The sequence below is a fragment of the Argiope bruennichi genome, chromosome 8, assembly GCF_947563725.1.
Source record: "Argiope bruennichi chromosome 8, qqArgBrue1.1, whole genome shotgun sequence".
Taxonomy (NCBI): domain Eukaryota; kingdom Metazoa; phylum Arthropoda; class Arachnida; order Araneae; family Araneidae; genus Argiope; species Argiope bruennichi.
This window is the reverse complement of record NC_079158.1, coordinates 98389484-98405480: the sequence shown is the minus strand read 5'-3', so window position 1 is coordinate 98405480 and position 15997 is coordinate 98389484. Positions and strand designations below refer to the sequence as shown.

The window sequence follows — 15997 nt, the reverse complement described above, 5'->3', positions numbered from 1 at the left end:
TTTTACTGTTTATTAGTGTGCCATTTTACAACTCCTTTTTAGGATTTGTGATTCCGCTCTGAATGTTAGCTGGATATAACTTAAAAAGTGAACGAATGCTTAGAAATATAGACAGCTTTGACGTCTTAATTGGTGTGACGCAATAATTGCCTGATGTTTAGTGAGTCGGTACTTGTTACCTCACAATAAATTGCCAAAAAATGAAAACAATCGCCAATCACCTTGGCGAAATCACGGTATCTTACATAAAATGAAATTGGTGAAACTTAGCCCGGTTAACAAGTAAACCCGGGAATTCAACCATCTTGGCAATCATCAAATAAACCTATTATTCTGGCGATGTTGGCATAATCAGAAAATCACCAAATAAATTCTAGAACCGAAAAAATAAACGATTACCGAGGAATCTATTTTGATAAGTTAAGAGAAAGACATGAATCAAAGTTTGTCTGACTTTTGCCTCTTTATAACATACAATTATAGATATTTAAATATAGAGAAATAGGAAACTTGGAATAATCTTATATTTTAATTAATGATGTATATACATATTTTATTTAAAGTAATTAATCATATTGTGAATGAATATTAGAAGGTCACTTCTAAATTGAAAAATTACGGGTAAGGGCTTAAAAACACTGCCACAAACTTCTTAAACTTTCACATCTTATTATGAATAGATTAATTAGTAAGGAATAGTAAGTGATCTCATAAGTACTGTTTGTAATTTCATTCAAGCCCCCATACTCTTTCAAAATCATGAAAAAATTATTTTTTTATTTATCAACATAGTTGCAGCATTTAATTCATTATAGGGAATAGTGACAAAATTTCGACAAAGAAAACTAAGTAAGTAGCTATCTAAAGGCCCTAGAATGAAGCATAGATGGATTAATAAACATTATTAGTTTAGCCGCTAATTAATCAATTTACCGTAAATACGAATCCTATTAAATATAAGGTATTAAGACTATAATTTAAGTTTTCATTGAATTATTAAAGCTATCATATATTATTAAATAAAGTATAATTAATTAATCGTTTATAATATATCCGAATATTAATGATGCATTTAACTGGATATGGTATATTTCACATCACGGATATTGTAAAAGTACAAATATAAATTTTAAATCTGTTTAAAATTTATTATTTTCTTATTGCCTATCATAACAATTAAATTATTTCGTTCGTGACTAATAACTTTTGAATTGATTCAGGTGGATTTCAATATGTAATGAAAACTAATATCTAAATTTAAAGATAAACGATCTTGAAATATTTTATTTTCTGCATTATAGATGGATTTCACGGTAAAACAAACACGTTAGGTCATAGTAATGCTAGCATCTATGGAACCAAAGAAGATCTTTATGACAGATTACGAAGGCATCAGTATCAAGGAAAGAAAGGAGGTAAGTACAGTTTTAGGAATCAAACTATCCACTTTACTATAATTCGATGTAATTTTCCGCTAGTAAACATTGTTTATGTTATAGTTATAACATTCTTCCAGCAAAATGAGAGTTCAGTTCAGTTCAGTTCAGTTATATTAACGTTCCGTTTAAAGCAACACTAGGGCTATTTTCGGACGGACCTCGTAATTTTGAACCTCGGTCTGATGACGAGGACGACGCCTGAGCTGGCACCCCCCTCTCCACACCAGCGGGAGGACGTTTGGTCATGTCGAATTTAACGTGCAACAGACCCCCCCCCCTTACACGACGGTTATTCGATGGAATCGGGACACGAATCTGAAACCCTCCGGTTCCGAAACCGAGACCCTACCACCAGGCCACCACGTCCCCCAGGAAAATGAGAATAATGCTGTCAATCCATATATATAACATGACAATGTGATAACATGGTTTAAATATAACTCTCCAAAGGTCAAAATAAATCTTATAAAAATTTGGCATTCTAATAATGATTCATATACAGCAAAATTTAGCAAACATTGCTTTTCCTCATATTTAAGATTTATTTATCGTGATTTTATAATGAGATAACCTATCATAAAGTGGTTTCTATGAAACGGGGAAAGTATTATACTTTTGTGGGAGGGTTCCATCTCTTTTCCTCGTAGCTTATTCGGCATTTTGCCAAAAGGATTCATTTTCCACCTTTATACTAATGCATGAATTAAGAATGTTCAGCTAATGAAACTCGGAGAAATCATAATTTCCTGATGAAACACTTTTAATTATGAATTCTATCTAGAAGAAAACATAGTCACCATGGCTTAACTATTGACACAGAAGCCTCGCTGCAATGATGATAAAGGGGCTCTCACCTTTATTGTTTTTCGCAATCTACCGTTTTTTCTTCCTAATTATTCTTCTAGCTCAATTTCTTTTTTTCTTCCAGCGCAATTTCTCAAAATATTCTTATGAATTTAATCGAATAAAACAATTATCTTTAAATGTTTCTGTTGAGTGTTAATATATCCTATTTTTTTTCTATGGAATAACAAAAAAAAATGGTATCTGATGTTATTTCAAGTTGTAAAATCTGTTCAATCATCGATGATTAAAAAAAACTTTATTCCTAATTAAATAAATAATTTCTCTGTTTGACAAATGAAAAGATGAAGATAAATTAGTAAAATGCTTTTAATTCCAATTTTAAATATTTGTAATGATAAAATCACCAATATAAAAAAATTCGATATATTTTTGCTCGTCATTCGGTGCCTCCTAAGTTTGGAGCCCCAATGTAATTACGACCCTGACAGTCTCCTATTCCAAGCTATCAAACTCCCTATTCCAGGTTCCAATTATATTCTCTCTTCTGATAAAACAATGAAAACCTTCCCCCCTCCCCCAATAACAGTTTGTTGTGTCCAAAAGAAGGTATTACCTTTTGGCCAAAATTCCATTCTCTCATAATTGGTGGGTATACTCTTCTTGTTTTGGAGTGATGATATTTGGGACTTTATTCTAGTGCAAATATCTATAGTTCTCATTACAATCTTTATTCCAAGAATTAAATGTGAAATGATTTGCTCTAGTTTTCCTAGCTAATATTTTTTTGTATTTAATTAAATATTAAAATGATTTATGTGTATTTCTTAACTCTTGCAGATTCAGCAAGTGAAAGCGAAGACCCTCCGCATTAAGGAAATACCCCACTTATAGAGAAAGGAATATGAGCACCGAAACTATGTGACGGAACAATTCATTGATAAAGAGACTATGGTAGGGCTTTGTGCAAGAAGATTCCAAAAATGGTTTTTGAAAAGGATTAATCAGCTGCATAAGAAAGTTTAAAGTTGTGCAGATATTCCTCTTTTTCAATAAATGTGTTGTTTTAAAGAACTCTATTTCGATTGCGAACAAAACATTCACGCCAAGGGGTACAAACTTTCAGTGCTTGTGTTCGACATTGTGTTGAAATGCCAACTCCAGCAGTTTTATGTGTATCTAAAACCTCTAACTGAACAAGAAACTTTTTTAGAAACAGATATCTGTTGTGAACTTTTCAATAAATCGACTTTTTTAGAAGAATAATCTATAGCAATATATGTGACGTCCATGTTTATGTTCATCTTCCATATTGGTGAACTTTTAACTAGCCTTTGTTTATCTTTTGTTTATGATATTGAAAAAAAATAATTAATCTGATTTACCTTCGTGTCTGTGTACATAACTATTCAAATCTCTATAGGTAAAATGCTTGTAATATTTCTTTATTGCAGGACAAACTCAGCTTAGGAATTTATTTTTGAAAATATTCCTAGTCATTTTCATTCTTAGAGTGAGATGCATACTTTTATTATGAGCTATAAATTTTTAAAAATTATTGAATATTATTCTTAAGAACGTGGCACGAGTACTAAACTTGAACATTTTTAACAATGACGCCCTATTTCGCATCAGATTTAAAATGATGAAGTCCTAATTATTGGCGTATATCTTATGGAGTAGCAGAATAATTACCAAATTGGCGACGGATCGTGCAGCGTTCTTAAGCCTAACCCAAATAAAGATGGGAGATTATTCCATTCTTTACTGTGGATGTTTTAAGTGTAGATTAATTTAACTTAAACAAATAAACAAAAACTGACTATTTGAGCTTAATTTATGGTTGAAATCTACTTTATTATGAGTTATAAATATAATCTATCATATTGCCAAGCTAAATGTATCCTATCATATCGCCAAGGATGCCAAAAATCAAGATGGCTGAGAAAGTAAACAATAATGTGAATAGGGTTGCTAGAAGAACTACACAACTTGCTTGTCTGGGTTACTATTATCGGCGATAAACTCAAGCGGGATATTAAAGTAGATTTCAATCAATTGATATCCATATAATAAATATGATGTAATAATAAGCAGATCAAATGCATGAAATTTGTCTAATTTGAGAGCCTCTTTTATTACTTCGAAGGTATCTCATAGCAATTAAAAAATCATTCTCCGGTTTCAAAAAAGCAATTTTATGCTCAATTCAGGTCATTTTTCGCTGACACATTTTGGTTATTTGATATATAACTTCTGGGATCGGCTTTGGTTACGTTTTCATAATTTCATTTCTACAGAAATATTAAAATCCTGAAGCGGAAATGAAATTTGATTGTTGTTTCATTCATATGTAGTGTTTGCTAAAGTGTTATTTTTATGATCCTTTTATGCTGAAAAAAAATTAACATTCCAGTGCGTATTTATTTTGCATCATTTTCGTTGTCTTAAATGATGTTTGTCATTTCGCGTATATGAGAAAATATTCACTAATAATCTTGTACAACGTTATATTTATGTAGATGATTGAATGTTGTAAATAAAAAATTGTTATATATATTTATATACATTCATTTCTTTAAAAGCTATTTATATTTTGTAATTTATCTGTTTTGCAGCCGCTTCTTTTTATTTTATATCATCATCTTTCTTGTTTCCATAATATAATTATTAAGTTTTATTTAAAAAAATACACTTCTTTTGTTACTCTTAAAAGTTCAATAAATGTACTTCCTTTATGATTTTTGATAGGAAATTTATAAAGTTAATAATGTTTTGTTGTAACAAAGTTACAGCAGATTTGATTATTGAATTAAATGAATAATTACATTTTGTTGTTCAAATTTACTTAATATACAATAATATTATTTTAGAAAGGAAAATATAAAAAGCTAGCCGCCTTCGAAGACCAGTTTGTTGGCCCAGATTATTGATTTTTTAAAGCAGTAATATGGTTAACTGGAATGCATTTTTTTTATAAAATTTAAACGTATTATTTGATACAATTGAAATACACAAATATAATTGCATCAATTTATTACAAATTATTGCGGTGCAAATTATGACTTTTATAGTATGAAATAAAAGTGGACGTAAAAATTCTACTTCGGAAATAGTATCCATAGAAAAAAATTCTTTAATCTTAATTTTAATACTGGCAAAAGCCCATGATCAAATGTTTTGATGGAAAGTTTTGAATCTCATCATTACACTATTTCACATTGAAACCAAAGTAAATTTTTTAAAAGAAAATATTGAAAAGAAAGGAAAAACATGTACAGAAATGAAATTAATAGCATTATATATATATATATATATAATTTTAAAATAATGTAAAAACCATTTTTGTGAGGCAAATATTTTGGGAAATATGAATATAGGTTTCCATAGCGATTATCTATCTGGCGACAGTTAACCCTAATTTCGCACTTGATTGAACCTCATTTGATGCTTGTTTCTAACATCCTTTGCATATTCTAACGTCTGACTGAATATAGTTTTCAGCTCATACCTGAGAATTTCTACTAATATTTTGCAGCTCCATTAATTAACTAAGCGAATTATTAAATTAATCAATGAAACAATCTGAGATGTTCGTGTAACTTCGTATGATTTAGATTTGACTATTGCCATTCAACAATTAGTAATAAAAGTGATTTCTGTACCACGTGTATTAGTGTTTTATATCTACAGATATTTTAAGGCGAAAAATTCTTTTGTTAAAAAAAATATCCTTGCTTTGCATCTTTAAGAAAATGCTTGTTTTGATCCTTAAGAAAATCTTTGATTTGAAATTTGTTTGAGGTGCTTTTAATGTTCATAAAGTTGCGCCGTATTTTAACGTACTTTTAAAACAGAAAATCCAGTTAGTTAAAAAATAAACAAATAAAAGATTTACTGGAGTTTGCTGTAAAATTAGATCTTATTATCGATGATAATTTCAAAATTATAGAAAAAAGAGGCAACTTCAAAACTGTAGATGTTTTCAAAAGAATTATTTAAGGTTCCATTTAACAATAGAAAGAAAAAGAAGGGAGGGAAAAAAATGGTAAAAGAAGGAAAAGGATTTTCTGATGAAAAAGAGAAGTAGACCGAATTAAAAAAAAAAAGTTCAGATTTCAGGCTATGATTCAAAATAGCGACATTGTAAATGAAACTAATTTATTGAATTCTAATATTGCCTTTTTTTTTTTAACTGAGCTCATGCAGTTAGTCAAAAATTCACATAAGTAATATTTATAATCTAATTTAACTTATTTTTTGTAATATTCTTATTTTCTTAAACTACGGATTTTTTTTCTCAAAAATATGGGTGTCTAAAGAAAACCGTAAAAACATGAGATTCTGATAAAATTAAAATTAAATTTTATACTATTTCTAACTTTTAACAAATATCCAATAATTTCCTTTTTTAAATTATATTTTACCTTGAATTCTTCATATTATAATTAGCTATTCGATTAAAAAAAGTATTATTTCCACCTTTTTAATAAGCTGATATAACAATATTTAAAACCTTTTTTATTTTCATTATTTTCTACTTTTCAGTCTAATATATTTTATACTTCTTGATTATAAATATCATGAAATCTATAAAATAATATTTCTCATATCAATTTCTGATTATCATCATAGGTTAAATTAATCTATTAATTAATGATTAAGAGCACTAAATTATTATTTCAGAACTCTAGTAAATTAGAAAGAGAGTAAAAACATCGGTTATAAAATTTCATCCTTACAATCATGAAGCAAACGAAATTTAGAAAAAGCTTTTCAGAAACATCTTAACCATTTTTTTGTTCTCGAAACTTCTAACTATGCGAAATGTACAAATCCAAAATACAGTTTGTTGTTGGGTTTCAGTTTTGACTTGTTTATTCTAGGATTCGAAAACCTTACGCCCTTTTACGCATGTATCGGGATGCGTTTATTTAGGCGATATAAGGGATTACGGGAAAGATGAAAGGAGGAGCTGTTTGCATTTAACAATAAGGTGAATTCGAATTACACACAGACTCGGGAAACGTAAAAACCGCGGATAACACTATCTGAAAAAGATTTTAATTCATAATAAAATGCTTTTAAGAAATTTTATTTACTGTAAGGGGTCTAAGTATTAAATTATGGTGAATAAATGGAAGGTTTCTGCTCTTAAAATTTCGTAGTTTACTTTTTATAAAATAATCATTAATTTCTTTTTTTTAAATTTGTTATTGAATTTTTTAATAACATTTTGAGATTAACAATGGTAGATAATCTCGATCACATTTAAGGATATTATATAATATATTGTTCGTCTCATTTCTGAAAACTTTTTTCACCACTTGAGCTAACCATATAAGCAATCAAAATGCAATTCTGAATTAAAATAAAATAATGGTCAGAAACAACACAATAATTATAGAAAACGACACAATACGCATAGGGGAGAAAAAAAAGAAAGAAAAGAAAAATTGAATGAAAAAATATTTAATAGGGTGGAAATCAAAGTAAAAAAAAAAAAAAAAAAAGAATTCCGAAAATGACTTATCCTTCCAAGTCGCATCACTTGGCGAGGTAGAATCGTAGAAAAGTGGTGGTCTCAGGATACGGAAGCGAACAACAAATGCAAGTATAATGAATCAATTTACAAATAACCATTTACAAGTTTCGAACCCGATCATCCGCTATTGTTTATGTTGCTGTAATTGGAAGTGCTAAATAAGTAGTGCCAAGTAATTTGTTCACAAGTTCGCCATTACTGGAATATTCTGGAAGGTATTGTGTAAGTAGTAATAATGCAACTTAATTTTAGTATATTGTATTTAGTATATTAATTTTAATTAGTATAATGCAACTTAATTTTAAAATTCTATTCTAATATTTACATCATATATACACATTTTTGTGAAAAATACAACTTAAGAAAACGCTGTTAAAGTCATAAAAGTGCGGTTATAAAGTATACAAAAAAGTCATTAAAAATGGACATCTGTTGCCTATTACAAGAGTGTGATAATTAAATTAAAAATTAATTCGAAATTACCAAACTATATTAGACTCTTAGAGGTGCATGATTAGTTATTTAAAAGTAAGAAACCCACCCACCCACACACACACAAAAAACACCCTCGTAGCTACATGTTTGTTACTGATATCAATTTCTTAATACACCAATAAAGTTTATCATGTTATGAAAACAAAGAATTAAGAAGAGAATTTTACCCTGGTTCTTGTAGTTTCACGAACAAACATTTTGCTACTGATAAAAATAGGTTATTTTTTGTTTTATATTTTCTTTGACAATTTGATTTGCAATCTTATATTACAAATTTAATTATTTTTGGGAGGAACAATCTTTACTTTTTTTTTTCAAATTTAATTCATAATACTTTTAATCTTTCATAATACAATTAAAAGATTAAAAACTTCCATTTGAATATTCATAGCCCAAGTCTTTGTAATAAATCGAGAATGTTAAAAATAATTTGAACCATCGGTGTCATCTCCCCAAAGCTTTCTCGTTCACTCTCTAATAAAAGTGTTCTCCCAGAAAACGCCTTGCATGGCATTGGCGTGAAATAGTTACAAAATATCAATCTTTGCCATGAATGTATCATTTTTATTTAATATATCACGAACTCTTTAGCGACATTTTTGGCAAATAGTTCCTGGCATGCGGTTAATAGTATCAAGGAAGCGAATTTGTATTTTAAACTTGTTTTTTTCCAACAGATTGATACGAAAATTCGACACTAAACTACACTTGTAGTTAAAAAATGATATACCAAATCTGATATATTAAAGTCATCTCGGTTTTGAATTATCGTGTTTACAGGTTTTTGAGGGTAAAGATTGATGGACAGTCAACCCCTTCTTCGCTCAAAACTTGATAGGTGTCTATATATTGGCTCAAAACTTGATAGGTGTCTATATATTGGCTCAAAACTTGATAGGTGTCTACACTATAGATGTTAATTGTGTGTGTGACAAATTTTATCCATCTAGCTCTCTTCATTGTATAGTTATCGTGTTAATGTATATTCGAAGAGAAGACTTCATCTGAATGCATTTTCTTCAAAATTAGATGAAAATAAAATTTGTTGTAAAGACAGTATACCAAATTTCATTCGTTTATAGCTCAAAGCGTTTTTGGGTTATCTTTGTCGCAGACAGGCATTTTCCGAAAATGCCTTTTTCGAATTCAGGTAGGTCTAAAACACGGAGATTCCACAAAATCTTGAGTTCGAATTGTTCTACATTTACTATATTTTTTCTATGCTATGTATATGAGAAAATAAAAAATGTGTTTTTCGAAAGGCAGTCTAAAATGTGAAAATTCGTCAAAATCTCGAATTCGAATTTTTTGAAAATTACCATAATTTCTTCATACTCTGTAAATGAGAAAGCAAACAGGTTTATTCGCTAATTGTGTTTTTTTTCCCTTACTTTCTCATAACAACGTTACAATGCCGAAAAAAATATAGCTTTTTTTTTCTCTACTCAAAAAGCAAAATAAATTATAACGTCATAATGCAAAGGGAGATGTTAGATTACTACAAATGTGTATCATGTCATATACAGTGACAACAATTAAATATTAGGGATTCCTATGTTTGCGCAATGTAACGAATTTGTCAACATAGCGTAAATTTATCTACTAACTAGTTTTATCAGATTAATAGCAGCAACAATAACTATTGGATATAGCTTATGACTATCAAAATGACTTAAATTTTTATTCTTTTTAAGGCATTCTTTTTTTCTTAATTGCAGTACGATTATTAAATGAAATTTAAAAGTTCGGTCATCTTAAGATTCTTTGAAGATTCTTGTACTGCAAAAAAAAATTTATATATTTCGAAGATATGTACAGTTAACATTTATCTATGATAATAACATCATATTAAAATGATTAGATTGATAGATATCTCTTTTACTCACAATGATATCATGAAATATGGCTACTGTTCGGCAACATTTCCTTTTTAAATTTTCATAGTTGGTAGTTAAAAGTTAATTTCATTAAAAAGGGTATTTCTTTCTTTGTTTTTCCATTTAAAATCCATTATGGAAATTTCATTGAGCTTCTTCAGCCAATAATGTAAAGACTAATGTTGCTACAGGTTTATCCATAGGATATTAGGAAAATTTAATATCAATTTTGAACAGAATGGAAGTTTTGATAGGTATTCATTTATTGCGTGATGAATGAATTTTAATGGCAATAATGAAAAAATATTGATTTGTTGCTTTTCTTTTTATCTTTTTGAAGAATGAACATATTTTACGGAGAAATCTCCTTGCTGATATAATTTATTTTACTGAAAATAAAATAAGAACTGCAGACATTGTTGGTATTTCCTAGATAGTAACAAGCAAAGTTAGAGAAACAAATCAGAACAAAATATATGGGAAGTGAGAAAGAGTTTTGCAAAGTGGGAATTTCCATTTCTGAATCAGACCGAAGAATAAAAAACGCCTGCGTCACGAGGAAAAAAGTATTTCATCAGTTAAACGATTTCAAAATGGTCAACCTTTTATTTGAGAAGGCTTTATATTTATTAAAGACGACGGCGTTAGTAAAACATATATTTATTCTTCACAATAAGTAGATGTAAAAACATATAAATAGTTTTAGAATAACAACAAGCTAAAACATATAAATAGGTTTAGAATAACAACAAGCCACTCAAGCTAAAAGCAATTATGCAGAATTGTTCGCTTGCTTGCTTGCCGCAACAATACTTGTGAAAATCTGACAATTCTTAAAAATTTCTCAAAACCACAAATTACAGATTTTAGAACAGAAATTAAGGACTCTCTTAGATTTTAATTAAAATTTAGTCCATTAAAAAATTCCAGTTTTACTATTCTCCGGATATCAGCATTCCCAGTTTCACATTGTTGATAACTAGAGAAGTACAGTTTAATTGTTGAAGTATTCATTCGGAGGAATGAAAAATTTCGCTAAACTTTCTTTTTTATTTTGTGTTTAGTATTGGTTTCCAAATATTTGAAGATAATCGACCACACATGTGTTAGTTATTCCATTTCGTAAATTCTGGTACAAATTGTCATTGTTGAATATGAGATGTAATAGTATTATTTAATTAATACTAATGAATCTCTACCTGTATTTTTTTAAACAAATTTATTTCAATTTTGATACTTTAATATCATAAGAGAATTTTTTAAAGATAATCTGTGATCGAAATTCAAGGAGCAATAACCAAGTAAATTTTTTATCTAATATTTACTATATTATGGAGATGGATTTTTAAAAAAAAATTAATGATGGGATTTATACAATGGAAATGCAATAAAAGATTTCTAATTGAATAGCTGTTGGAGATATTAAGTTCATGGCCATAAACAAAGAGGTTCTATCTAGCAAGTAAAGACATACCTTTGAATTAGACGGTTTTAGATTTTGAAACTATATTCCACTGAGTCACTCCCTCTCTGTTCGCATTAAATCTGACAGCGTAAAATATCTTCCTACTAGTTGTGACATAAAAGTTTTGGAGTAAGTGTACTGGCTCAAATGATAACCTCATTTATGATTATGATTGAAATTTAAAAGGCCCGTCCAAAATTATCTCTCGTGCTTCTAGAAAACTTTATAATTTCAAGAGATGCATAAAACACTGCACACAAATAGCATATTAGTAAATAGGGGGCGACCCAGGAAAATTGTAGAATTAGACAAGATAAATAATGGTTTAATTTATGCTCATCTAACTCATTATTTACGACCTTCACCACTATTAGCGCTTCACATTGCCGGGCACTAAAAATTCCCACAATAAAACTTTTGCTACCATTTCGTTGTTTGTAAGATGATGTTCGTGCATTTTAACTGATGTGCTTTTAATTTTGAAGGTCTGCAACCTAAGTTCTTTCTCACTAGCTGTGAATATATTTGGTTTTTCTTATTTATACATGATTATCTTAGACAATGCACTTTTCTTAATCGTTATTTAATTGTATCTTATTTTTGCTGATCCTAAGAAAAAAAAAATTAATGTCTTTTAATGTATTCATTTGGGTTGAGATAATGATTATGTCAGACTAATATCTTGTAATGATTCAGCTTCTTCCCTGGGTGACCACTGTGACATTCCTTTTTCCCACACTCGATAATTTACATTCAGGGCCATTCTTCATCAACGAAACTCCCACAGTGTTAAGTGCCTCCAGATTGCCAAATGGAAGACCCTCCTTTTAAGTATTGTCGTCTGGCCAATTAGTGCTAATCCAGATAAGGAACCACACGTGCGTTTCCCAGGGAAATAAATCGTGTCTTCGAAAGGCGAGAGGGTCAAACACTCCAGATGTCCTTCATTTTTCCCATTGTGGAGGGTGGATCATCAATGGACATTTCCCACGGGCGACCAGAGACGATTCAGGTTGTTCTGAACGGTGATTGGGTAACAGGGAGTGGACAGGAAAGGTGGAGTCTGAGAGAAAGATAAAAGGTGAGATTTTTCGGAAGAAGAAGGAGAGAGGAGCTTGGTATGAAGTGGACTTCTGAGAAAAATTCAACCCGAAGGAAATTCGGTGGATTCCTAGAGCTAACCCTGGAGTAGCCTGAGACGCCAACCGCCTGTTAGCTGTTCTTGTGAAGGCGTTTTCTCCAAATTTGTTCAAGGAACTATTCTTGTTTAAATTTCGTGCTATAAATAGCATCATTCATTTAACCTAGATGAGGAAGAGTTGTTTTTATGTAATAAAGCTGTAAATAAAGAATTTGATCATAACGCTACCTGTTATTGGATCGAGACTTTACAATCTTGTTTCCATTAGTAATGTTTAAAAAGTGTCTCCGAAAATCACATTAAAAATTTATCCTTGAGATGTTGTTCTATTTTAAATTGATGTTTCTTACAGATTTCTTCGAATTTGAAGAAACATTTTCTTATTGAAATCCAATATTATTAATATGCGAGTATTACAAAGTTTTTATAATTAGTAGCAAGACATATGATCAAATTAAATACTGTTGTATAAAATATTCTTTCAGCGAAATTCCAGTAATTTATCTATTGGTATTTAATGGAATTAGAATTCGACAGCATGCAGTTGCAGCACTGTCTAATTTTTTTTTACTAGAAATAAAAAAAAAATTTATCAAATTATTATATTATTAAAATAGTGCAATCTTTGACTTATCTTTATCCACAATAATTAATCTTTTATCACAAATCTATGAAAATTATAGGCTATAAGCAAATAATAACAAGAAGAGGTTAAAATATTCAATTTTACGATAATTTAGATGCCTTTTCTATTTTGATTCTTAAAAACTCATGCTATTATTAACTGGAAAACTCATGCTATTATTGTCTAACACTGATGAATTGGTGGGTATGACATAAAAATTCTGGAATAACCTGGGGAATATATTTTTATAAATTAGAATATGAACATGAATTAAAAGTGTGACAAATTTTGCTGGATTTTGCTTCTTCACAACAACAAATTCGCTTTTTATGCTTTGCTGGAAATTAGCGGAGACTGCTCCGAGTCCAATAAATGATATTTATAACAGCCGTATTATTTCTTCGCGAAATTTTATACATTCCTATAATAAATGCACACAATTGTTATAAGCTTCTGACTCTTCAGAAACATGCTACACATATACATATCCTATTTTAACCTTGAAATTACTTAATTTGAAATAATTTTTAAATAAAAAAAATTTAATCTTCAATATTTTTATTATATTCACGTTTCGAACCACAGTATGTGCTATTTTAATAATTCATCAAAAAATACGGTCTAAAGTAATAACTGCAAGATATGCATTACTTCATTGATACCGTTTTATTATTCACAATTTCAATATCTGGAAAAAAAAATGTAGGTTCAAAAACTTTTATTGTGGAGTTATCTGCTCATTCTCATCATTCATCAAAGCCGAAGTGTTCTGACTATACTTGAAATAAGATCGCACCATTGCATAGCATTTTCGATCTTTCAGAATATTAAAATCATTTGTCGAATAATATGAAACAGAGATGTAGAAAGAAAGAAAGCAATATTGAAAAAGTCTCTTGTCATTGATTTATTTAAAACTGATCAGTGCATTGTTTCAATGAAATTATATTTGCATTGCTTTTAATAACTAAGAGCTCATTCTGTAGATTTTTTTAAAATGGCAAATTCATCCAGCGAAACTAACTAGGAATAATTAAAATAGTTCTTAAAAGTTAATTTGAGTTGAATTTAAAACTAACAAATCTTTAACCATTCGTCTAGCGCATTTTAGATAAGGTTGACTCTTGAGCTATTAAAACTCGCATCCAACCAACCAACTAACAAATCATAGAATATTAGTCTAATTCTTCGGTTGACTTCCCTTTTGCAAATAATAATTATAATAATAATTTGTTTTAATTGTGTGAAATACTATCCGAATATTGTTTTAAAAATAATTTATATAAAATACTAGGAATTCTAATTTATTACAGAAAGAAAAAAGATATTCTTTGTATTACAATCGGATATTTGTGTTACATAAAAATTATTACTCACATTTTTTTTTTTTTTTTTTGAATTTATAGAATAGAAATGTTAGTGAGACAAGTCATTTTCAACAAGTGACCTTTGAGAGCGGTTAGATAGAGCGGTGCATCTTATTCGTCCAGAATGCCATTAGCCGATCAGCTTTCAGAATCAAACTAGCATTGGTTATATCGGGAACGATACAACATTACTTATTATTTTGTTTCATGGAAACATTTTGTATATTAATATTTCGAAGTAAAATACAAAGTTTTTTTTTTCGTTCACCAAAATTTATTGATTCTTAATTCCATTGATTACTTCAGTTGTTTTACTAATAGTCCTTTAGCATTCTAGTTTAAATCTTATACTTCAAAAATATATTATTGACCAATGTTATAAGTGAGTCATAAAAGCATTGAAAGATTTTCGTGCAGTCAAAAAAAAATTAGAATGTTTTATACACAACACTTAATTTTATTGCAAAATAATTGCACATGATTACATCATTTTAACTACTATTTTAATTTGAATACTTTTTAATTCAATTTTATATTGAAGTGTTATATCGCATTTATTCTCCAAAAGAAAGGAAGATGTAACTTTTCTCCCTATTTAAGTGACAATTTTTTTGTGTGCTTTTAACGCGATTTTATTGATATTATAAAAGATAGAAGCCTATCACTTAATATATTCATTCAAATCTTTAAAACTGAAATTTGTGTGGCTTGACTAGAGAAATTACCTCACAGTACAGAATGAATTAAACAGTGGTAACATTAATTATCTTATTTAGTTAATAGTTTTGAATTGATATATTGACATATTTAACTTTTAAATTATTTTTTTCTATAAAATTTAAAAGTTTTTTGGACTAATGTTTAAAAAGTAGTTTTTATATCAATATTAACACTTGTTTTGTAACTGCATAGAGTTGCTAGGACAAAATGTTAATTCATTGCTTAATATGCTATAGAAACTAGTTTACCTTGTCTAGATTTTACCGTTAAGATTTTTTTTGTCAGAAAAAAAAATTTAAATTACAGAAGAGCTTATATAGACTCCCAGGGAACCTATAAATTAACTGGGAGAGACGTTCTAAATCTAATTTGCAAATCTTAACATTCTTGTGAAACATAATATACAGGTTGTGAATGGTCCGAAACACTTTCTATCAGTTTTTGTTCTGGTTCCTCCATTGTATTCTATATGCAAGCAAATATATATATAAATTTTGTCCAGTATTTTAAAGGTCTTCG

General features: G+C 29.0%; 1 protein-coding gene across 1 annotated transcript in view; it reads left to right on the top strand.

Moving 5' to 3' along the window:
- Positions 1–4781, top strand: part of LOC129980818 (uncharacterized) — a 140636-nt gene extending 135855 nt beyond the window's left edge. Inside the window, exons 55-56 of the mRNA XM_056091209.1 lie at positions 1302–1415; positions 3084–4781. Coding sequence (XP_055947184.1) covers positions 1302–1415; positions 3084–3118 — 149 coding nt within the window. The 3' untranslated portion in view covers positions 3119–4781. The remainder of the gene's footprint in view (positions 1–1301; positions 1416–3083) is intronic.
- Positions 4782–15997: the final 11216 nt, after the last annotated feature.